The 26639-nt window shown below is 28.7% G+C and overlaps 1 protein-coding gene across 17 annotated transcripts in view; it reads left to right on the top strand.

The window, feature by feature from the left end:
* Window positions 1-26639, top strand: part of LOC107439580 (chromodomain helicase DNA binding protein kismet) — a 99550-nt gene that overhangs the window by 14793 nt on the left and 58118 nt on the right. For all 17 annotated transcript variants that reach the window (XM_071180436.1, XM_043052608.2, XM_071180435.1 and 14 more), the window contains exons 4-16: window positions 684-986; window positions 3558-4030; window positions 5958-6072; window positions 9705-9836; window positions 12707-12772; window positions 14189-14274; window positions 16067-16184; window positions 17750-18559; window positions 18907-19034; window positions 21769-21957; window positions 22975-23029; window positions 23109-23285; window positions 25518-25679. In XM_071180436.1, coding sequence (XP_071036537.1) covers window positions 684-986; window positions 3558-4030; window positions 5958-6072; window positions 9705-9836; window positions 12707-12772; window positions 14189-14274; window positions 16067-16184; window positions 17750-18559; window positions 18907-19034; window positions 21769-21957; window positions 22975-23029; window positions 23109-23285; window positions 25518-25679 — 2814 coding nt within the window. The remainder of the gene's footprint in view (window positions 1-683; window positions 987-3557; window positions 4031-5957; window positions 6073-9704; window positions 9837-12706; window positions 12773-14188; window positions 14275-16066; window positions 16185-17749; window positions 18560-18906; window positions 19035-21768; window positions 21958-22974; window positions 23030-23108; window positions 23286-25517; window positions 25680-26639) is intronic.

The following is a 26639-nucleotide window of genomic DNA, read 5'->3' as shown; positions in this document are numbered from 1 at the left end:
AAAGGTGCTTATTTTTTGTTGAAAAATCTGGCTACGCACCCTATTACATTTTTACTATATTTGAATTGAAAATAATGAAGAATTCTTCAAAATTTTAATGGTTAATAAATCATTACTAAATTTAATTTTGTTAGCTTACATAATTAATCAAAGAGTATTAATTAATTAATAATTAATTAATTAATTTGCAGCACTACAAAAATCTTTCTATTCATTTAAAAAATATTGCTGTAGCAAGATACATAATTTTTTACACTGTGCATGGCTTTAAAACTTGCTTTACTTTTGCATTTCCGATTCTTTATTTTGTGCGATACATATTTAATTTTTATTTCTTTATTATGCTTGTAAAGTAAATGATACAAATGCAAGCTTACTTAAAATCTGCTATGAGACAAATAATTGTTTAATGAGTCATTCTAATTTCTCTTACGGAAAAATATTCACTTACTAAGAAATAAAAAGAATGACATTTAAAATAATTTAAAGCAATTCTAGAACAACAGTACTGATATTTTAGAGCAAGATAATTGATTTTAGATAATGAAAGTCAAGCAGATGTTTTTCACAAATTATTTTTAGAGTTAATTTTTTTTTAAAATATGAATTCGTTACCTATTTAATTACCCAATTACTGTTAGAGCTTTAAATAGCAAATAAAACTAATGAAATCAATCTTAAAGGGACCTTGTGATCCGGAAAACATGAGACCCAATTTTTCTCCAACATCTTTGGACGGAATACCTCCGATGACTCTTCAGAATAAATCAGATGTTCCAGCGGATCCTTATGAAATGACTTTCAATGACGAGCCTCCTCCAAAAATGAAACGGCGAGTGCCAAAAGAACCTAAAGCGAAGAAACCTCCTAAATCTCCCAAACCCCCAAAATCTCCTAAAGTCAAGAAACCCAAAAAAGGGAAGAAGTCAGACCCGGTGGCAGTTCTCGATCCACTGCAAGCAGCTCCAAGTGATAATCTTACTAATGTGAGTATTATTTTAATTTTATGAAATTAGTAGTGTAGTCCAGGATTACGGAAAATTCTCAGAGCCTAATATTTCTTTAGTTTCTTTTTTGGTGTGAAATTTATACCAATATATATATATATATATACAATGGCGTAACTACCACTATAAATATTAAATACCATTTCCGTAGTATATAGACATGTTAAATTGGTGCTATCTTGAGGTACCTTTTGATAGATGAAGGTTGACATAGTCTAAAATTAAATTTCCGTCATATACATATTTTAAGTTTCAATAAATTTCACACTATATTTTTCGAAAGGAAAGTTTGTATATTTTTAAAATTTGGTACTAATTAATTCTTTTAACAAAGGGGAAAAAAAGATTTTTAAAAGATTCTTGAATAAACTGGCATATCTGTGGAGAATAATAGAAATATATTGAAATAGTAATAATAATTTGTAAAATTGAACTAAAGCTTCTGCCCATAAACTTGTGGAATTCAAGCTAATAAATTGACATTAAAGTTATATTTAACATAACAGAAAAACTTTTTTTTTTAGATACTTAGTTGATATAGTATAAGGACTGTGAAAATAAACTTTAAATGTACAGTAGAGTCCCGATAATCCGAGCCCCGGTTATCCGAGTTTCCGCTTTAACCGAGCTATCAAATATTTTAAGGATTTTTTTTTGTTCTAGTTTATTTTCAAAAATACCACCGAAAAATAAATCTTAATTTTATCTTCCAAACACTCGGGAAAACAAAATCTAACAACTTGATCCCATGAAATGATCGTTAATATCGTCAATAATGAAAATGAACCTAGCGAAGATGATGAAGACAGTGACGATGAAAATCAACATATAAAAATCTCTCACACAGATGAACTTAAAGCTGTCGAAAATGCTACTGAATACATAGAACAACAAAAAGAGGCGACACCAGCCTTCCTGTTATCCCTAAAAAATGGCGAAACATTGCTGCAGAAAAGCACCAAAGTTATGTAAAACAAAAAACGATTAAGGACTTTTTTTAAGTAAAAACTCTTTAATTCTCGCAAAGTATACTTTTTAAGTTTTTTCAAGTAAGCTTTTTAATAATAATAGGAATTATATGTGGTATACTCGTATAAATTTTATATTTCTTAAATATATTACATTTATACCAACTCTTTTTCTTTCTTTTTTTATACTCTTCGTTTTAACCGAGTTTTTCAGTTATCCGAGTTAGTCGTGGTCCACATTAACTCGGATAATCGGGACTCTACTGTATATTTAAATAATTTTACTATTATAATTTACTTTTTCATTTTTCTTATGTCTTTGTTCAAATGCTACAATTTTAGTTTAGCTACAAGGTTTAACAATAGTTAAGAGATCAAGTAGTCTAATTAGTTTTGGACAAATGACATAGACTGCGCTGCTCGTGCGTTTCTGGTGTCAAATATTCTCAACACTCTTTGGGAAAGCTTGTGGTCATCAGTGACATGAACGTAAGAAGTACTCTTCACTCTATACCATTGATGCACTATTAGTATCAATACTCATCATCATACGTGTAGACATCGATATTAATGATGCATCGGGAAGCATTGTACACATTGCAGTGAATCGTAACTTCCAGTGGTTTCGAAAAATTGCTGATCCAAACATCAGGTCAGTAATTGCATAACATCGATATTTTCCGATGCATCAATGTATCACCCAGTGCTAATGAATATATTAAGTCCACATCTTATGAAGTGTGAAACTATATTTTTCACATTTCCGGAAATTGATTGGTATAGTAGGAAATTATTAAACATTTCTTGCATTGCCTCGGCATTGCATACAATGATGAACCAGTATTTTGTAATTTAATTTATTGCATAATTTTTAATAATTAGATGCAATTTCTGGGTGAAATAAATAGGCTCATATTTTTCTGCTTTCTTTAATAAGAAGGGTATTAAATTTTTGTTATCACCATTTACAGCTGGGATAATGACCTGGCAGAAACGTGTGAGCCATTGCACAGCATACACTTGACCCTGTAAATGAAATATTATTATTAAGCACAAGTAAGCAGGAAAAAATAAAGTTTTTATTATGTATATAAATCACCATGTTATTTGAAGAAGCTTGAAATATGAAAATTAAATACTTTACCAGTACATTGTATATAATGCTTAGGGGTTGTATACTATGACTGATGCTCTTTAAATTAAGTATGATAGTATGTCAGAATCGATGTAAATTAGGAAGAAAGAAGAGGTTTTTTATTTTGCTTTCTTTCTTTTTATATATATATATAAAAAAAAGGTGAAATAGTTTTCCAATTTAACAAATAATGTTTTATGAAACTAAAATTTTACTTTTATCAATAATGTCCGATTTGGAAAAAGCATCAGTGTAGGCAATACTGGGCAATGTCTCTTTATCTAATACTGTAATATTAACCCGCAGGTCTACTGAGAAGGAAGTAAATTTTTATTATTATAAAAATTAGGTTTGTTATTGTTATATTTTCTTTTACTGAATTTTCACAAGTTATTTTTCCTTTCTAAAAATGTTAAAATTTCTGTTTTAAATATTTATTCTCTTTAGCCAACTCAAGAATCAACTGAAGGTTTACCTTCCACTATTCCACCACAAGTTGTACCACTGCCTTTACCCGATGCGGAAAATATCCCAGCTTTGGCTGAAACCAGTGAAACGAAACCTAAAAAGCCCAGAAAAAGAAAAACAAAAGAAAACGATGGGGAGCCTAAAGAACCGAAACCCAAAAAACCCAGGAAAAAGCCGGAGAAAAAACCCAAGCAACCAAAAACTGCTGAAGGTAGTGAAGGTGTTCCAAATGATGGCAACAACAATAGTCTTGAAAATGCTGAGGGGGATAAACCTCCAGCGGCTGATGCACAGGGGTCTGATAACGCCCCGATTGACGAAGAGGCTAAAGAAAATGTGGATGCGGAAAAGGAAGTGAAAGAAAAAAAGCCTAAATCAAAATCACCCAAATCATCAAAAGATGGCACACCTAAAGAGCCTAAAAAGTCTACCCCTAAAAAGAAATTACCTAAGTATGTGTTTCTTTAATTTCAATACTTATAATTTATTTGCACTTTTACTGAGAGACTAAGGTAAGTAAGAACATAATAAAATCCCCGAATTCAATTTCCCCAATTCTAGAATTCAATTCAAGCTTAACAGTAGTATAACTACTGACCTCCTAATTCAGAATTTTTAAAAAAAAAAAAAAAAAAAAAATTAAGAACAGATTATATGCTAGTTAAAATTCATTTTGGTCAACAATACAGCCTACGTGTTTTAATGTATTTTCTGAGGGTTTCAGAGTTCAATTTTAAGCAAAAAAAGTTTGAATAGTAATTTTACTGTTTACAAATATTATTAATTTAAATGCTAATAGTTTCATTTCATATATTAAATATTACTTGTTATTTAAATTACAGCAATAATTAAATGTTGCAAATATAAACTAACATGTATAGTAATAATGAAGCTATAATTAACAGATATTTCGATTAAGGCTGTTCGTACTTCATAAGGAAAGCTAAATGCCTATTGGGAAGAAGATTGGAGAACACAATTTAATCCTTAGCTCCAGTTGGTCAGTAAAAATTCCCAGGGAAGGTTGGTTGATTTATTTCAGTGAGAGGTCATCTGGTTTTTGGATGGCTGAGGCTTCATCTGTTCACTTAGGTTTTAGGTTAAAATATGTAAAAATTTACCAGTCATAAATGATTTTTATTTGTAGTGACCATTTTTGAAAATAATTTCTTACATATTCTTGTGTTGATTTTTTAATGTAACTTTTAATTTTCACAAATTATGTCTAAATTTTCACAAAATAGGTACCTCTCTAAAAAACCTAGACAGACCCCTGTCTTTATAAGTATTGGTTTGAAACTGGGGTCCCAAAAGGCATTTCAATTTGAACAGGTGTTACGCCCAAAGAAAATAGCATAGGTTTATTTAATGAAAAAGTTTGGTTTAATTATGTGAGGTTTAGTTTTTAATTCCCTTTTATATAAACTTCAATTTTTGAAAGACTGATTTCCAATTATTTATTTATGCAAATTGAATATTTTTTTTAAATAATTTATTTAAATGAGATAACATATAGGGCTCCTGATGTTCCTGACTATCTAATAAAATATTTTGCTCCGATTTTGAAGATTTGGTGTTAATATTCTTGTTTTGTGTGTGTTTTATTTCTTTCTAGGTTTGAATTTGAAAGAATTGAATAACTTACTTTTTTTCACAATCATAATCCATTTATTTTAATTAACATTACTAGTATACTTATTACTTATACTACTAATATTTACTAGTCTACTTAATACTAACAGAGTAATGCTTATCTTCCAACCTTGACCATCATACCTAACTACTCATCTGATTTTTATTTTGTTTTAATAAAAAAACGTATGTGTATAACTTTTTTGTTCTTATTTTTTATTGTTTTTAAAGTTAGAAAAGTTTAATATTTACACAAAAAAATAATAGAAAAAGAATTTTTGATATTCAATGAAATATTTAAAAAAAAGAAAGATATAAAACAAATCTTATGTTTCCTTTGTACATGGTAAGCTTCATTCTTGGGATTTAATTATCCTTAATTCGGTAAAATAAAATGAAAATATGGTAGGTGCAATAATATTGAGGGGACTGGGTTTAAATGGCTCTTTTAATATATTCAAGTTGAAAATTACTTTCATTCTTGCAATTATTTTTGCATGTTCTAAAATACAAAATAAGTTAATTTATGATTTGAGCTGTGAATCTTTTTGTGTATTTGCTTTAGTATGTATTCCAGAATTGCTTGTTTGAAAAATATTTGAAATAAAACCGTGGTTAATGTTTTTCTTCTTCGTGATATTAATCAAATTAAAGTGAACAGACAGAAATTTAATAATATTTTATGCATTTTTTAAATTTTATTTGGAAGGAGTGTTAAACAATTTTCTTTCTTTTTTTTTATTGCAGAATTGCTTTAAAATTTACAAGTAAAAAGAAAAAGAAGAAACCTCTTACAGTATCCGACAATTCTGATATTGAAAAAACACCACCTCCTTCTCCTGTTGAGGATAATGGTGTAACAGTAAGTAGTTTTCATGATGTTTCTTTCATTTCCATTCTCTTGATTCTTTCTAGAACTTGAAAAGGATAGGTTATTTTGTGAGTCAATAAAAAGTTTTAACACTGTGCTGAATAAAACCCCTGTGGCAGAATTTTTTCGAGCTTTCTGCAACATACCTTTCTAATACAAATATCTTTCTTCAAGATATTTAAACTAGTTTTAACTAGTAAACTATATTTAAACTAGATTACTAGTTTAAAGTAACAGAAGCATTAACTTCAATAAATTAAATAAAAAAATTAATTCTCTAATTGAATACGTAATATTCTTTTTATTTTAGTACTATGGGCGATATTCTTACATTTTGTAAGAAGATAACACGCTAATTATTTCCTTCGCATTTCCTAATTCATCATCACATTGAAAAAATTCAAAAATCTGGAAATCCTTAGCAGTAACTACTGAAAAAAGAGATTGACGGCGAAATCGCGTGAATTGGACTCTTCAAAAGGGTTCACTAAATTAGTGTTTTCATTTCGAGATTCGGTTGTCGTAATAAATAATATCGTATTAAAAATATCGGATTTTAAAAGCTATGTGTAAATTAGTAGTAATAACTGCATGAAAAAATAGAACGAAAATTTCTATGAAAATGATAACCATTTTTTTACTTCATTATTCCCAAATGAGAAAAGAAAAATCATAAGCATTTTTTTTTTTCCCACACCGATGAACGAGAAAGGCATCTTTTGAATGTAATTCTAGGGAAAAGATAAAATCTTTCGAAAATTTTTGCAGGAAAGAAAAGCTAAATTCTTTACTTCCCAAAGGTTTTGCGACAATGTTGCTGTGTGACTGCGATTCTGAAACTGGGAGGGAATAAGACTCTATCATTTATTTAAAAATGTAATATAATTATTACCACTTTACATACTTAAGTTTTCATAGTATTAAAGGGCAAAACTGGAAAATGTATATGGTGGCCACTGGAAGATAATTTTTTAGTTATTTTATAGGTACCGCTTAATGAACTTCTGAATTGTTGGCTGGTATGCAGGATCTCTACTGGCAATTAAAGCTACTAATTAAAAAAAAATTGGCAACATATTTCATACACAGGGTGTGTAACTTTTTTAAAAGGTGCTTATTTTCGATTTGCATTTTTTGAAAGCCCTTAAATGTGTTTTGTTCATTGGGTGTTTTTAAAAAGTGCTTAATTTTCCCTTTTTCAAAATTAGATTTTTCTTTTACCATGTAGATTTTCGCTACGAATTATACAAAAAGACGCAGTTCACATTGTTCTATTCAATGTTTTCACAATTAATTCAACACCAATCTATTGCAGCGTATTATGCGTCCGTAGCGTATGAAAAGGGCGTTCGTTTGACATGTTTCAAAATTTCAGAATTTTTGACAATTGTCAAAAACAATGCCAAAAGTTTTTTGTTTGACAATGACGGTTAAAACGAGATAAAACCGTCAATTGTCAAAAACTTTCCAATCCTGCCTAATTATGATATTTTTTTAAAGTGCTTAAAAATATTTGAGTGCTTGAAAAGTGCTTAATAGGTGCTTATTTTTTGTTGAATAATTTGGCTACGCACCCTGATACATTAAAAGTCAACTATTTTAAAAAAATGTTGGTACTGACACTAGAGATTTGTAAAAAAATCTAACATTCATATTAAAATTTGGTTTAAAATCGCCCCCGTGGCAGAATCGTTGCAACACGGCGACATTGTCGCAGAACGTTACCGAGTTCTTGCACAAAGAGTTTTCCTTTGGGAAGTAAAAAATTTTGGTTTTCTTTTCTGCTGAAATTTTCGAAAGATTTTATCTTTTCTTCAGAATTGTATTCAAAAGATGCCTTTCTCGCGCATCCGAATGGGAAAAAATGCTTCTGATTTTTCTTTTTTAATTTCAGAATATTGAAAAATGAAGAGTAATGAAATAAAGAAAAATTGGTTTTCTTAGCTGCAGAAATTTTCATTCTATTTTTTATGCAGTTATTACTATTGGTTTCCACATAGCTTTTAAATCCAATATTTTCAATACGATATTATTTATTACAACAACTGAATCTCGAAATGAAAACACGCTTTTAGTTACTACTTTTTGAAGAGTCCGATTCGCGTGATTTTGTTGTTGGATTTTTTTTTGGTTGTTACTGCTAAGGAATTCACAATTTTTCACTTTTAAGGTCGTTCTTTTATCACCTAGAATTAGATCATGCACGGAGAGTAAAGCATTTTAGAGAGATAAGAAGTCATGTGTGTGAGATGGCTACTGGCAAGGAGAAGAAAATATGTCTTTTTATTAATATATTGGTTCTTTCATTAATATATTCTGCCTTTTGCCTCGAATGATACTCTATGAAAAGAGTGACATTCTAAAAGAAAAGAATAGAGTGTGGACAAGGGAAATACTGGAGGATACTGGAAATACTGGGAAATACAAGGTACTTAAGTAGGAGACCCACACTGACCTTCAAAATTTGCAGAATTCAAGAAATTCAGTTCTACTGGTAATGCATATGCTAACAAGAATAAAGTAAAACCCTTAGAAAAGAAGTATGCGAAAAAATTTTCGATCTAGAATCCATAATGAAAATTATTTCCATAAATCTTGAAAGAATGAAATAAATTTGTATAATATTTCAGTGTGTAATAAGTAACTGTAACTGTAAAGCAGCAGCATTTTTCAAAATTCTTGATTGTACTAAAAATTAGACAGATATGTAATAAACANGTTATTCCCCTACAAAATGTGGGAATATCGTCCAAAATGTTAAAATAAAAAAAATTACATATTAAATTAAAAAAAATTTATTTGATCAGAAATTTTTTTTCAAAGTTGACGCTTCTGTTACTGTAAATTAGTAACATGTATATTTGATATAAAATTCTGCCACAGGGAAAATCATTATAGAAATGACAATAAAAAAAGAAGAGATAAATGATGAAAAAACAATTCTCAAGTGACATTAATTTAAAATGGTATAATCACAAAACAAAAAGTATCTTAGTAATATAATTCTGCAGAAAAAAATTATTTGTTTTGTATTTTTTTCAGCTATATTATTGCTTCAACTCTTTCTTTACTCTTTTTTTTTAAAATTTGAAATCTTTAAATATGACGATGCAGAGTATAACAGTTTTGGTTATACCTATTATTTCAATTTATGTTATTATAATTTTTTTTTTAAATTTCTTGTTGTGTTTTTGTTAGAGAAAATAGTAACTTCGTGAAGTCATGAAAAAATCTAGGAATTAGTCATGAATTTGAAAATCTGAAATGCAGTAGATACTCTGCAAGTGTGTCATAAATTATGTATTCAATAAAATGCTATCTATTAGATATTTAACAGAATGCTGTTTTAAATATTATTACATATCGTTAATATAAAATGTTTTTATTTATCACTTTAGCTAGAATAACAAAATTAGTTTTAGGTGTTAGATATTTTCACTGCTCATGTCTTAAGATAATTTACTACCCTACATTTTAAGGATCATTGGGTTAGGTTTATTTATAATTAATATCCTTGTTTATTTAACTTTTGATGTTAATAGTTTTTTTGGATAAGAACTATTTCAGGAATAAGTTATACCTTGAAAGTATTTTTAATGCATTTTAAATTTATTTTAAACTAGAAACGACGATCTGCCCGAAACACCGAAAGGAAAAAGTACACAGATGACATTGAACTGCATTTATCGGATGATGAAACAATAGAGATGGATTTTGGACAAAGACAAGATGGCAAATTGGTTCAAGTTGTTGTGGTATGTAAACAACAATTCCCTTTACTCAACAAAATTATAGCATCAAAATATTATATAAAGCTTGTACAGTGCGTTAAAAAAAATAAACTTCCTAATGATTTTTTTTGGTGTACTATGGGATTATTGGATAAAAAGTTGCACAGCGATTCTCTTTTTTTTTTATACTCAAACCTGCCAAGTCTCTTGTTTTTTAATGAAGACTTCTGTATTTTACTACTATCTTCTGTTTACACATATACAGTCAACCTTATATATACAGTGTAACGTCCCATATTCAGATGTCCCTTTCCCGGAAGGGTCGATTTCCGGAACACTTTTTAACAATCAAAATAAACAAACATCTCCATCTTCCCCTTTCCTTAAAAAAAAAAAAAAGATCTTTTGACACATTTTCTCTTTTTCTAGCTTGCACTGAACCTCTGATTTATGCATCGAACCCATAAATCACCAGACGCTCCTCCCTTGGAATGTAGGAAAAAGAGGGAGATTTGTTTTCAAAAGACCACAACTGAGTCCCCTCTCCCCCTCCTTTCCCATGCAGGTGTCTAGTAAAAGAGGCATTTCCTGGAACCTTTTTATTGAAAGAAGAAATACTGTGGAAAAGGGTAAACATGGCAAGCGTTAAGGTGGGGGGGAGTCAGAATGGAAAATTTGAATAGGTCTAAAATGATACATGTCCTTGAGAAACAAAACATTCGCTCTTCCCCATACCATGTAATATTTAGGAGGCGGGGGGAAAGGGGGTAACATTCTTTCTTTAGCAGATTCTTACAGTCATAAAAGAAAAAATAAAGAGAACCCGGTCAGCATGTCCCGCCTTTATGCTTGATTGATAGCCAATGATTGGAGAGAAAACAGTAATTTGTTACTTCCCCACCCTCAACTTAAATGATCTCCTCTTTACACTTATTTTCTTTCACAGATAAGGAGGAAATGAATTTTTCTCCTCCATCTACCCACCTTAATGAATGACGGGAATTTCCCTTTCTTGCTTGAATCATTCTAGTTAAAAATGGCGGATTATTATTTTCATATGTCAATTTTTTTTAGTTTTCTATATTTTAAGCAATAATATTTTTTTTCTAATATTTCATATTTTATTGATTAGATATTCTAATACTAAAACATTATTCCCCTTAAAAATAATGTTTATTTATTTTTTGCTTCTTAGATTTAGATCANGATTATGCCCATTTTATCATCAATGGAGAACGCTTTACGTTTACTGTTCGCCATAGTTAAATTTGAGACACTTGTTTGCATGATTTTTTAAACTGAACTGAGAGCAAAAAGAAGTTGAAATGAGGGCCTTATCAACACATATTAGTGTCCAACCCTTTGACCAATAATGAATAATTGCTCATTCCCTCTGACAGAAAATGCATATTGATCCAACCTGGGTTGGAAACATCTGCTTTGTTTGTTTAGGGATGGGAAAGTGAGATAAAAGAAGTTAACAAGAAAAAAATTCACATTCCCCACTATAGATGGTTTTGAAAATCGGTATATGTATTTTTTTTTGAAGTAGAAATTTCAAATTTATTACAAAAAATATTAGTTGAAGACTATATGCAATTTCTTCTCTTTTTTGGTTCACTATATCCACAAAAAATAACATTATCCATGTATAGCAAGGCACGGGACCAAACATTTCATTCTCTATATCCGGGTGTTCACTATAAACCGTGTTCACTATAAACTGTATTTTCAAATTTCTCCGTATATTTTGAAGAAATTTCAAAAAAATTATTTTCGGCAATGAAATATACGCTTATGGCAAAAATTCTCTTATTTTTCAACAGATGGTGCTATTGCCAGTACTGTGGTATATTGAGTGTTAATAGTTTAAGTAATTATGAATAATGGTTTGAAAAAAATCTTTAGATTAACATTCATATACATATTTCTTACTCCTGAATGTAAGTGCTTATATTATTCTCAACTATGAATTTCTCATGATGTATCAAAGCTTTACTCCTAGCCTAAAAAATGTTGCTTGTAAAATCTCCTTTATTTCAATTCTCCAATGTTAGCAGGTGTATACAGTGAGCAAAAATGAAAACGGACCACCCTAAATAACTTTTGATTTAATTTGATCTTTGTTTATAATTTTAATAATCTAATATTTTGATCTTCATGTTCTAGGACTTAATCTTAATGGTTCAAAGGGGTAGCCTGCAATAATTTAATTAAATGGTGCAGACGATATTTTAAATTATAAAATCAGTTATACAAATGAAGAAAAAAAACATAGCTTTTTTTCAGTTATTGTGACGCCCAAAATATTGAGATTGCCCTCAATCTGGGAAATAGGGTCCTAATCGTTTGGTCGGGAGAACGGTACGGAGCTTATATTCCCCAATGTACCTTTTGTGTATTTCACGGTAGCTTGAGAATTGAAAAATTTATCACAAAATTATAAAATTCATTTAATCAATGATTTTGTGCAGAAATAACATTTAGTTACTATTGTTCAATAATTGTCGAAAAATTTTGAATTGTGATCTATAAAATCTTTGCATTTTAAAGAATGTAATTTTAAATAACGAAATGCAAAATGTGAGCGAAATTGGTGAAATAATTCCCCTGAAATAAAATTTTAAAAGTAAAGACTTTAATTAGTATGTTTGAGTCATCACCTTGAACCATTAAGATTGAGTCTTAGAATGCAAATCATTGGCTTAAAAGTTATTTCCATTCTTTTTTTCGCACTGTTCATTAATAGAGACCTTATAATTTTTATTTATTTATTTAATTTTTGTAGTTTTTGATTGTTCATTTTAATTTAACTTTTCTAGTTTAATTCTTGTGCTTATTTCTCTTTTTTAAAGATTATTTCTAATTAGCTACTGGTTTATTAATTTCTTTAGGATAATCACAATGAAGATTATATGGTAGTTGAGAAGATATTAGCTGTTAGAACAGTGAAGAAACCGGTACAGTATTTTTATCAGATTTATTTTTTCCGTATTGTGTTTATGTTAGAGGGACCGAAAAGTAATGTCGTTTCGATGCATTTCATATTTGTTATCAGGAATATTTTTTATCTATAATGCATTCACCCTTGTTAGCAACAACCTTTCTATGCTGGATCGAAAATGGAATGAAAAAATGAAGTGGTTTTTAAGACAAGCGATTATTTTATGCTCCAAAACATTACTTTCCGGTCCCCCTAATATTTATATATATATATAAGAATGGACATCAAGGAGGACATTTATCAAATAAAATTATCTTACAGATAATTTTGTTTGATGAATGTCTTCTTTTCTTTTAATCTAAAGTTTAATTTATTTATTAACAAAAAAATGAACAAGTTATCTGAGAAGACATTTATTATGGTAACCATAAAATATATATATTAAATTTTCTCTAAGAAATAAAAAGAGAACACAATTTATTTTACATAAGAATGAATTTTTTCCAAAAGGAAATTGAAAGACATTAAAGGAGATTTAATGACAATTCTTTTAAATTGGATGCTGAGAAAGTATTTGGTGAGCTCTTGATTTATTGTTAAAGATTTTCAGTACCTTTAATTAAATGATTTTATAGGAAAAATCACCTTGATTAACAATGTCGTAATTGCAATTATTTTTTTAATTTGATGAAATGAGGGGACCCACTCCGATTCAGTATTTTAGACTCCAGGGCTGATTGTGCACCGGAAAAAAATCCATATTTCCGGATTTTTCGCTAACCGTGATCCGGAAGTTTTTGGAGATTGAAGGTCCAAACGTTTAAAAAAATCATTGATCACAAAAGTTTACGGTAATCAAATTTTCAAAAGTGGAACTTAAAAACATAGTTTATTTTATTTGTTTGTAAGGGAGAGCCAGATACTTTATATTTAAGATTAATTTTTTAACAGTTAATAGTTATTATAATCATAAACTCAAGAAAGAAAGACTATTTATAAATTTCAATTACTTCTCCGGGTTATCATAGGTATGTGTAAATGGTATAATGTGTGTAAAATTTTAAATATATTTTAAGTGAACTAAGAAAGATTGAGAAAAAGGGAGCAAAAAACCTTGTTTAAATTTTTTTCAATTTAAACTGTTTTTGTTTTTTTTACTCAAGAAATTTTCTGGAATTTTGAATTGGGCTCACAATCATTCCTGAGACTCACTCTAAAATGATAAGTAGACAAGCAAGTGCTAAAATTATACTGCAGATATTATGTTTGCGCAATTCCTAAAGTACTGCTGCGGATTATTTGCTAGTTAAGAAAATTACAGTACTTCTGTTAAATTATTCATCTAACTGTTAACAAAATGATTATTAATGTGTGTTTTCAAACAATTACCTTATGTAATAATTATAGTGAATAATTTTGTTTTTTCCAACAGGTGGAAAAAGATGGAAGTGATGCTGATGAAGTGGAAAAAGATGAAACAGTTGATGTTGAGGAGTATTACGTGAAATATAAGAATTTGTAAGTATTTCTTTTTATTAGATATTGTTATGAAGAATATCTTTTATATTTCAGATGATACTAATTAATAATATCTTTTATATTTCAAAAGATATTAATTATCTTTTATATATTGGCTGTTTTATATTTTCTCTTTTATATTTCTTCTGTATTATTTATATTTCAAGAAAATATCTGATTGTTTTGTTTTTTTTAATTTTTTATGCATGACCTGATTTTTCTGCTCTTTGATTGCTTCATCCACTAATTCCACGATTGCTCCACATGTCAGAATTTTTTCAAGCTATCTGCGACGAAACTCCCTAGCATTAATATCTTTCTGCGAGATACTTTTTATAATAACAAACATATATGTTACTAATTTAAAGCAATAAAAGCACTGTATTTGCAAAAAAAACTACTATAATTTTTTAAAATTAAGCTTGTAATAATTTTTTAATTTAATATAATGAGTGATATTCACACATTTTGTTGAGGAGGGAAAACGCACTTATTATTTCTTTCGTTGCATTTTGTGAATAATCATCACAATAAAACAATTATTAAAAATCATGAAATTCGTTGCCGATAAAAAGATTGATAAAATCACACGATTCTGACTCTTCAATACGGGGTTAATCAAATGCACGTTTCATTTTCAGATTAGGTTGTTGTAATAAATAATTTTATATAAAATATATCTGATTTAAAAGCTATGGAGCAATAATTGCTAAAAATTCAATAGAATCATCGGCTTAAAAAGTAAATACTCAAATGCACGATTTCAATGTTCCATCTTGTTTTTTGAAGTATATTGGGATATTTAAAAATCACAAGAAAATCAATATCTATAACTGCCGAAAATTCAATCCAAACATTACATTGATTCAGCATAAATTTAGCGCATCAAAAAATGATCTAAATGCATGATTCAAATATTATGTGTAAATTTCTGTAGAAAAGTAAACTAAAGTTTTTTACTTTTCATAAGAAAATGTTTCTGCAAGGACTCTGTAACGTTCTGCAACAATGTCGCCCTGTCGCTGTAATTCTGTGAGGGACAATTACTATGCAATCAGTTTTATTTCTTGTGGATAATCAGATTGTTGCATTAAAATTAAACGATTCTAAAAAGTTTTATTGTATTAACACAGATTTTACTTCATAAATTTTTGATTTTACTGGGATAAAATTTAAATTAAATAATTTTTATCTGTTACCAATAAAACTCTATCTGCAAACTGTTTAAAATTCATATTTAAGTCTTGATTACTATAGAAACTCACTAAATATTTTTCAACAAAAAGTTTATTTTATAGCAGTGTGAGAAACTTATTCCCTAAAATTTCTTTGGAATTTTTTATATATTATTTTTGTATGTTTTGACATGAAACACATTTTTAAATATAGCTTATTTATTGCTTAATAATTTTCATAATAGACAAAAATATTGCTTTAAATATTTATCATAAAACATTTTGGGAAATAACATCACAAAATTACTTCATAATAAAGGAATGCTGCTTCTAGGTTTATGCCTTTAATTTGAAATAACAATAAAAGCATAATAATAGCAGAGAATTATACTAAGAAAATATGCTATCGCTTTCTAAATTCTAACTATATTTTTTCTTGGTCACTAACTGTTTCTGGAATTTCTTTTCTTCCTATGAAACTCCTCATTTTGTCTATCAGTGACTTTACAGTACTTAACTTGCAGTACTTAATACACAGAATTATGTAATTGTTACAAAGTACAACTCAGTCTCCAAAAATTCTCTTTTATCTGAATGTGATAAAAATGTATTTCTAGGTCATATATCCATTGTGACTGGAAAACCCTGGAAGAATTGGAGAAAGGCGATAGACGTTTTATCCAAAAAGTAAAGAGGTTTAAGCAGAAAAAAGAAACTTTCAACTTTTTTGATTTTGTAAGTATACTTTGAATGGCTTTAATTTATCCTTTTTTTAAAAAATTTTTATATCCAAGAAAATAAGCCAATTGAGACTGTGGAAAGGTAAATATTCATTTTGAAGGGGAAAGCAGACTAGTCTATTAGCTCTCATGTCATGTTAGCCAGAAGATACATACTATCCATTTTTGATCCTTATCCCATCCCTATTTGATTAAATGGCTTTGTTCGCTATTATCAGTTGTCCACGGGTACTTTTTCTTTCCTTTGCATTTGCTGCATTCTGATATTTTGCATTTTGCAAAGAAAAATGAGTAGGAAAAGAAAATCATATGCTGCAAGTTTTAAACTGCAAGTGTTTTCTTTGGCAGAAAATTCCAGTAACAACATGGCTGCCCAACAAGTTCTGGAATGGAATAAAAATGTATCTGCATATAAGTGCAGATTCCCAGATCACAAAGAGCATTACAAAACCATCCACCAATTTTTTCAAAGTTTAAAAAAAGAAAAGCTCTCATCATGGATTGTAGAATTTCAATTAAACTATTTGATTATAACCTGTACTAGAATTCACATCAGAGCAATGAATTAAGTTAAGAAATTGGAATTTGCTCGTTACAAACCGAAGAATTTCATTGCCTCTGTAGTGTGGTGTCAGGGGTATGTCTAGATTTTTCTGAGAGGTACCTATTTTGTGAAAATTTAGACATAATTTGTTAAAATTACGAATTATATTAAAAAGAAATCAATGCAAAAATATGGATTTATCGTTTCTTATGAGACACAAAAATAAAATTTTAGGAAAAAGTATTTTATGAAACTACCGTGCTTGCACCAAAACTAACCGCTGAGCTTGAAACCAAAATTGAAGCCTTTCAGAGGTATATAATAAAGTTGCTGAAAGAGTATGATTTCGAAATGAGCGAACTTGGAAAGTTGGGCAAAATACTCAAGTCTTTTGATTTACTGTCAAATCACACTAATAATAAAGGTTCTAAAACCATTTTCGGGAAACATTGGGGCAAGAAAGTGTCGTTTTACAGTAGTTCCGTGTTGCATGGCCAATGGAAGGAGATTAACCCCACTATTATATTTCATTTTATAACCGTCGTTGAACAGCTAAACCAATTTTTGGAAATTCCAATTTTGTTGAAGAAATTTTTTTTATAAAAAATTTTTGGCGAAAAAATGTCCGCTGATGGCTAAAAATTTCTCTTATTCCCCAAGAGATAGTGCTATTGCTAGAACTGCAGTATGTTCTGTGTTAATAGTTAAGGTAATTATAAATAATGGTTTAAAAAATCTATAGATGAAGTTTATATACATATTTTTTACTTCACTAAATGTAAGTGCTTATATTTCCAATTTTGAATTTCTCTTTTTGACTTACATGATTATGCATGATGTATGAAAACTTTACGCATAGCCTAAAAAATGTTGCTTGTAAAATCTCCGTTATTTTATTCCTTCAATGTTGGTAGGTATGCAGTCCCACCTGGGTCTTACTTCAATTTTCACTATTTACTGATGAACTGATTTATCTCAAAATTGATGTATTTTTCCCATCTTTTCAATTTCTTTAGTTGGAAGAGGATCCCTTTAATCCTGACTACATAGAAGTTGACAGAGTTCTTGATGTTAATATTATTAAGGAAGTCATATCTGCTACGGGTGAGGTGACTCTTGCCCCTCCTTCACCAAAACCTAACAAACCCACAGAAGAAGAATCTCCTGAAAAGGAGGCGACCGAAGTCAAATCACCATCAGAGCCATCTGCAACAGAGGAAATCAAAAGTGAAGAAATTGAGAAAGAGCAGAAACCTGTCGACACTCCTGCCCAAGGGGAGGGCACACCCATGGAGTCGGATGCTGTAGATTCTCATCCACCTGCTGTGATAGAACCAGAATCAAAAGAACCGAAAGAAACTGATGACATTGTAAATATAGTTGTCGAAGAAAAGGAAGTGAATCAAGAGAGTGAAGTTCCTAATGATGCTGAAATCAAAGAAGAAGAAATAGCCAAAGAGGATGCTCCATCTCAAACTGCTGAAGAAGAGAGCAAGCCACCAGAGGAAGAGAACAAGCCACCAGAAGAAGAGAACAAGTTACCAGAGGGAGAGAGCAAGCCACCAGAGGGAGAGTGCAAGCCACCAGAAGAAGAGAACAAGCCATCAGAAGAAGAGAACAAGCTGCAAGAGGAAGGAATTGAAGAGGACAAAGTGGAGTCTGAGAAGAAAGAAGAATCAACTATAAGGATAACACGCCATTATTTGGTCAAGTGGAGGGCTTTGACTTACGAAGAAAGTACGTGGGAACTGGAAGATGATGTCGACCAAGACAAAATCGAACTGTTCCTGAGGTTTAAAGATCCCCCTCCTAAAGATAAATGGAAGGTAAGCATTTTATAAGCATGTTTGTAAACTTATTTATACATTAAAACATTTGTGCTTCGTTATTAAATTTGAATTGAGCAATAGTTCAATGCAAATCACTATGATGTTTACAATTCCGTGTAGTTAACTCTTTAAAAATCCTTCTTTGAAATATTTTCTGTGTATGACTATAGGATTAGAAAAAGATCTTAATTCTTTTTTTTTTTTTTTTTTTAAATATTTAAAGCAGTTTTTTTCTTCCCCTTATATTGAGTTAAGAAAAATATTTATAAAAAAAAATATATGTATGTGACTAATTATAAATTGAAAGCATAGGAATTTGTATAAAATATTGCATATCTTTTTAGACCAAAAAGCGTCCTCGTCCTGCTGAATGGAATCAACTTGATGATTCTCCTGTTTATAAAGGTGGTAATACCCTTAGAGAATATCAGTTAGAAGGTGTTAATTGGCTTACTTTTTGTTGGTATAATAGGTAAGAAGAGAGATCTTTGTTTTATATGCATGCATAAAGTTTCTGAAGGAAGTGGCTCTAATATATTTGTGTCGTAAATCAATAACTGTTCATTTTTTAAATCATTTTTTACATTTAAATGTTATCAAATGACTATTAATTTAAAAACAAGAACTTAAGATATTTTATGTTTTAGTTATTAGATTTTTTTTAAAATGCAATGAAACATAATTATCTATTTGTTGGTATTATAAAAGTAAGCTTAGTTTTGGTACCTAAGCTACTTTTTCAAAATGTCATTAAATGTACAGTGCACAAAATAAAAAACTAGCACCATCATAACTTCTCATCTATTTATCGAATTTTCATCTAACTTGCAAATCTTAATGGTTCAAGAGTTTAACCTTAAACATACTAATTAGTTTGATTAACATACTGACGATATTTGAATTTAAAAAATCAGACCTAAAAATGTACTTTATAAACATACATTTTTTTTTATGGATTTGGATTTTTGACTATCATAGCTATAAAAAGTTGTTGGCCAGAACACCATAAACTGTTTTTAGAATAATTGCAATGATATTGAAATAATTAAAGAATCTATAAAAAAAATTTCACATTGATATTTATTTAAATTTCTTATGGATTTGGATTAACAACAGTTAAGTTAAAAGAATGGTATTAAGTTTGAATCCATTAATGTTAATTTCACTATGCAAAAATAATTTTTTTATTATTTTAATTTAATGGTGATTGAAAAACATTTGCAGTGTCAAAGAAACAAATTTTTAAATTTGTTTCAAACTACATAATTTTAAATGAAGAAAAAAAAAAAATTGGACAGAAATTAGTTTTTGAGAGATGAAAATTTAAAAATGTGTTATCCTACAAGTTTCATTACTCAGAAACTCTTCTGTTCAGTCCCTCCAAATTTTTGATTTTGAAATAAAAAAATTATTTAATTTAAAGGGATATTAAAAGTTGTTGACTTTGCAATTAAAAATTTGCTTGAACCATTTTAAAATTAAATTGTAAAATTTAATAGTTAGGCATAAAACATTTGTGGAGCTGTCAAAAGAAATATTACCAAGCAGGGATAAGAATCTTCCTTTAATTTCCACTTTTTTGTGATTTTTACCCCACTTCTGTGTTTTGCATGATTTTTGTCCGATTTCTGCTGTTATATGATCAAAAAATTTGGATATCACTAAAGCAATATCCAAGGTTTTGCAACTACCACTGCAGTTCACTAAAGTGCGTAAAATACATGCATATATATATATATTTTTCCCTTCTGGCGTAAAAAGATTACTACTGCTATAAAATTATGTAGTTTAAAAATGCGCATGGATTGTGATAATATATCAACAACAAAAATTGAGATTTTAAAAACCGCATGACTGTACATACCAATAACAGTTGAAAATGCAATCAACAAAACCATCTAGAGTGACTATGAAATCATCACAAATCATGTGCATCACATTTTTGTCAGTTATTGCTATGGAGTTTCATAGTTTTTTAATGATATATTATCATACTTAAAATTTCAAATCGGTTATTTATAGAATCATTTTTTGATGTACTCTATTTATGACAATTTTACTTTCAACGTGGTTTTGTTCATCGAATTTTCAACAGTTCAGGATTTTTTTTTCAGTTATTGATACCGATTTTCATAATTTTTTAATGCTACATTGTCATACTCAAAATTTCGAATCGGGTATTTATCGAATTATTTTTCGATGTACTCGATTTGTGATGATTTATTTTCCGCAGGGTTTTGTTAATCATATTTCCAACAATTTGGGATTTTCTCATAGTTTTTAAAATTTCAATTTCATTTTTAATATAATATTACAATCCACAAATTCCGAATTGCGGTTTTGAATAATTTCTAAACGACCCATTTTCATAGGTGATTGTGCTCCGGAAAAAATCCGGATTTTTTACTAACTACGATCCAAAAGTTTCCGAAAATCCAAGGTCTAGAAGTTTCAAGAATTCATCAATCACATATATGTATAAAAATTCTAGTATATTTTGTTTTAAAATAATAGAACTAGAATTTATTCTTAGCATCTCTTTCTTTTGTAATTTTTTTTCCTGGTAGTGTAATAAATGTGATTAGAGATAAAAATGAACTTCTAAGCAATTATTCATTCAAATTATACTACATATAATTTATGTAGAATTTCATGTTTGAAAATATCAACAATGATTTAAATTTATAAAGATATTTTGTATACATATTTTGAAATGCGTCATTAATGATTTTACTCAAGAAATTTTCCAGATTTTTGAGTTGGGCTCACAATCACCCCTGCATTTTACTCATGGCCATTTCACCTCAAATCCACAATTTTTTCAAAATTAAAATTTTTTGCGCTCTCTGAAATTAAGTGCGTAATTCTTGGCGGTATTAATCCTTTTATGGGGGACATGAGAGAGAAAAAATATTTTTTTCTTTTCTTTTAACGTGATAGTGAAGTGTCCTATTCTGCGATATCCACTTTCTTTTCTCATTACAACGGAAATTGGATTGAAATCGAACAAAAATTGGAAGCATACTTTTTCTAATTGGTCGCAAATGAAAAAAAAAGTTTTCTTAGTTTTGATTGTTAAAAAGTGTCCAGAAAAGAGACCCTTTCAGTAAATGGAAATCCGGATATGGGACTTTGTACTGTGTTATTGCAAAATGTTTTTATTTGTTGTGTATTTTGTTCATGTGCTTTTCTCTTTCTTTTTATAGTCAAAATTGTATATTAGCTGATGAGATGGGATTAGGGAAAACAATACAGTCAATAACATTTCTGAATGAAATAGATAAATATGGTATTCCTGGGCCATTTCTAGTAATTGCTCCTCTTTCCACCATTGGTAATTGGCAAAGAGAATTTGAAACTTGGACAGACTTAAATGCTATTACCTACCATGGAAGGTAAGTGTCATTATTCTTTGCATTGAAGGTGACAAAATAGGTCTATTTGTAATAATGGCAATAACATTAATACCTTTGTTTATCAAATGCCAAAATTCTATATTTAGCTTAAAGACATCAAAGAATTCTTTAGAGCATGGGAGTGGGGGGAGCCTTTAAAAACTGTCCTGGTTATACAATAAGTACAATTAAAATATCAATAAGCACTAACATTTTTAGACAATTTATAACATTAAATCACTAAAAATGTTTTTTTAAAAACAAATTATTTTTAATTGTATTTTATTTAATATAATTTCTTAAAATTTTAATTTTTTGTTTGTATAGAAATAAGTTTATGAAATTTTATGTTACCACTCAAATTTCAGCTTTTTCTCATATTTTGGTGTGGCTTATTTGCCTGTTATTTTGCTTCATCTTGGGAAATAAATTGTCTTCAATTTACATGACTGCCAACTCTACTGAATTTTGCCAGTTTCTACTGGTTTAATAACAATTCTTTTTGTACATTTTAGAAAATTCCCTAAAATTGAGTAAGTTTTCTAAAAAGAAACATCCCCATTGAAGTCGAACTTTTGTGCAGATTATTGCTTGAATATTTAAATAAGTGTTACTAATACATAATGAAGTGAATGTCATTTATGGAAATCAGTTCAAAACCTTATTTGTTCTAAAATGTTCATTTTATTTTTATTCAGAACTCTTATTTTTAAATTAATTAAAAAGTCTTGTATTTATCTTTGATGAATTAAATGTCTATTAGTATTTGAAATTATGAGTGAACTTAATGCATAACATTTCAAGTATGTTTAATGTCTATCTGGAAAATATTGCAGCTTTCCTATTTTGATGACTATTAAAATTCCCTATGTGTAAAATATTTAGTACATTATTCAACAATTATCATAAAATGTATATTATTTCATAAAATCTGCTGGATTTTTTTCTCCTATCCATGTTGGCAGCCATGAATTTATAATTAGTTATACATTATATATATGTATTTTTTCCTTTCAGCTCACCTAGCCGTAATATGATCTTAGAGTATGAAATGTATTGGAAAAATGAGGAGGTAATTTACTATATTTATGGATGATTCTTAATCTATTTTGTTAGCTGTTATTTAAATTTTTTCTTTCTTATTTTTCTAGGGTGAGCGTATTCAAGATGTGTATAAATTTCAAGTAATGATCACAACATTTGAAATAATACTAACTGATTGCATGGAGTTGAAAGCTATTCCATGGAGATGTGTCATAATTGATGAAGCTCATCGATTAAAAAACAGGAACTGCAAACTATTAGAAGGCTTGAGGATGTTAAACACTGTGAGAATTTCATTTATTCTCATTATTATTATCAACTTAATTATTTTTTTTTGCTCAGTGATTAACATTTCTTTTTTTAAAAATCAGTTTTTAGTTTATTATTTTTCTATTGAATTTTTGTCAAATTCTGAGAGGAAATTTTTTTTGAATGAAATTAAACATTAAAATTTTTTTTTTAAAAATTATAAATAGTAAAATTTTTTATTAAAACCTATACACATTTCGCAGTCATTAATGCAGCTTCATAAATAGGGTGGATGGCAGGATGTGTAGCGTTTTTAAAAAAAGCTTAAAGGTGCTTATTTTTTATTTGCATTTTTTTAAAAGCCCTTAGAGGTGCATTTTTAATTTGGGGTTTGTAAAAAGTGCTGAATTTTCTATATTTTAAAAAGAAATTTTTTCCTTGCGGCTTCGATTTTTGTTCTAAATTACAAAAAATGCATGATTTTCACAATTTTCTATTATCTGAAACTAGTTATTTTATTGTGATTATGTGAGGTTTGTAAGAATGCTTTTGAATTTTATTGATTTTATGTTCATAAATTAATAACTTTAAACGATAAGAAAAAAAAAATTATTGCTACCCATATCCTAATAAGGATTTTTTTTTTTTAAAGTGATTGAAACTATTTTTTGAGTGCTTAGAAAGTACTTAAACGGTTTTTATTTTTTGTTGAAAAATCTGGCTACGCACCCTGGAATGGGAAAACTGAAATGCAATTTAGCAGGGGTTATAACCTACCAAAGAGATAAATAATATATAGTAACAACATTAATTTAACAGTAAGTGTTGGAAATTTAAAAAAAATTTTTTTTTTTTTCTTCTTCCTAATGTTAGAAGAATATTGTATAGCAGTAAGATCATTAAAAATAGTTTTTGATGGTTTGGTTACTCTCCCTGAAATCTAAAGCAATGTATGAAATACATTTATGAATGATATAATGTGAGGAAAAACCAAACCTATGGCTTTCTGCCCAGCAATGTTTTGCGACAAATGGGCTTTGATGTGTTTCAGTGCTTAGTTTATCTTATGTACGAAAGTCCACATTGACATGAAATCCTGAATATGAAGCTTGTAATTCGTTTATGTTATGTGTCTTATATAAGGAGGGTAAAAAATTATTTTAACCTGATTCTTAAAAGGTAAAATTGTCTAAATAATCTATTGAAAACTGAATTGGTGAGAAGCTTCAGATTTGCAAGTTTCTACTCCCAAGATTGTCAGGAAATCAAAACATTAATTCTTAAAGCCATTATATTTTTGTTACTGTTTTCCTGTTGCAATAATTTAAAACATATTGAACTCGAATGAATAATTTATTTTTCACTAAAAATCTGGTAACCCAGAAAGCATGGGATGAGAATCTAAAAATTCTGGATGTGAGAAAATTCTCAATCGACACTCACTAAAACTAATAATGTAGGGAGAAAAATACTATAATATTTGTACATAAAAATTTTTAAAAATATGTAAATAAAAATTGGAAGAAAAAGTATCTGCAGGTGAAGAACATAAAAAAAGTCTTTCGTAATTACCATCACATTAAAAAAATAAATAAAAGGAAATTCGTGTCGTAAACTGAAAGAAATGCCAGAGGGAACCCCCTCCCCCAAAAATATATCAGAATTGTTGCATAATTAAGTTAGCAGTTAAAAATGTTTCTTTTTTTTATATTTTAGCTGTTAAAAATGTTTCTTTTTCTATATTTATAAAAAACAACAACAACAATAAAAATAAACAGAAAAATGGCTCATTCTTTATTCAGAACACAAAGTTCATATGCAGGATGAAATGTAGGCAACAAGGGCTAGTTCTAACTTAACCAAAAATTAGAACATTTATTCCGAACAATTAATGAATTTAATTTTATAATGAAGTATAAAGTTTCAGTACTGTATAATTTTTAATTTAGATCTTTTCATCTAATTCTTACTTTTTTTAAACATAATGTTATTAATATATTGAACTCAGTTGTAAATACAACTTAAAATTCCATAAATGTCTGATAGCTAGTTTGTAAAGTTGACACCTCTGTGAGTTGGAAAAATAATTGTGTGAATTAGATGGCCGTACCATTAATGTTATTGCGTTTTCCAATTTTTGAATCATAATTTTAAAGCCCAAAGATTTCAATTTAACAGTATCAGAAATGTATATGCTTATATGATTTCCTCAAATTGATAACTTCTTTATCTGTTTATAGTTCGTAAAATGTATTTATTATTATTAGGAGCATCGTGTGCTGTTGACTGGCACTCCTCTTCAGAACAATGTCGAGGAACTTTTCAGTCTTTTAAACTTTTTGGAGCCCAATCGTTTTGCCTCAACTGAAGCTTTCTTAGAAGAATTTGGTAACCTTAAGACGGAATCACAAGTTGACAAGCTTAAAGCAGTAAGATCTTTTTATTTGTTTTTAAATATAACAGTCTTTGTAAGCAGGCTTGTTACTTTTAGTTTTGATTTATAAATTTTGTAAATTTATAATTATTCACTTTACTAATTTTAACTACAATAAAAGATTTATATAAAGCACACCTTGAAACATTAGGCTATGCATTATATGTATACAATTCTGTGTTTTTTTAATGCATAGTTAAACTTACTTAACATGGCTATATGTCTATGGAACAAATCAATATTAATGTTTTTAAATAATTTTGAAATATACAAATAATTTGCAACACAGAAATACGCACAATTTTTTGTGTTATAATGTAATGAGAATTTAAGAATTTGTCACACAATTGTTATTTAAGCATAGCAACCAATTCTACTGGGTTTTCCAGTAGACTACTGGATTTCATCAGTTTCTTCATCTACTGGATCTATCTTGATATTGATTTTTTGCACATAAATAAAATTTTCAGGATTTACCTTTTGTGTTGCAATTACCCCTGATATTGTACAAAAAAATTTTTTTTTTTCTTCACGTGTATTACTTGTTCTTGTTAACATATAAGGTTTCACAAACAGCATATCAGTAGGTTAAGTATGATATTGGTTATTACAAATGTTTAGATTCTGGAATACATTGTTGATATTTATACAGTGCTGTATCTCATTTTATTTTTTCAACAATGCTTTTTGGATTAAACTTAGTTTAGATTCGAAAATAAAATTTGCTGAGTCATACTTCCATCTTCTGTTCAAGATTAAAAAAACGTTCTCAGCTACAGAGCCACCATTCACCCCATTCCCTTTTGAAAATTATTTATAAATAATTTATGTTTATTTTAATATCCTCTCAGATGTGTGTATATTCTGTAACCTCAAGTATCAGTTGTCATTCAAATTGCTTTTGTTGTGGTTATGTTTTTTTTTGTTCATTAATTATGTTGAATTTTGTGCCCAG

Source organism: Parasteatoda tepidariorum, chromosome 4, assembly GCF_043381705.1.
Source record: "Parasteatoda tepidariorum isolate YZ-2023 chromosome 4, CAS_Ptep_4.0, whole genome shotgun sequence".
Taxonomy (NCBI): Eukaryota; Metazoa; Arthropoda; class Arachnida; order Araneae; family Theridiidae; genus Parasteatoda; species Parasteatoda tepidariorum.
This window is presented reverse-complemented; position numbering and strand designations above follow the sequence as displayed.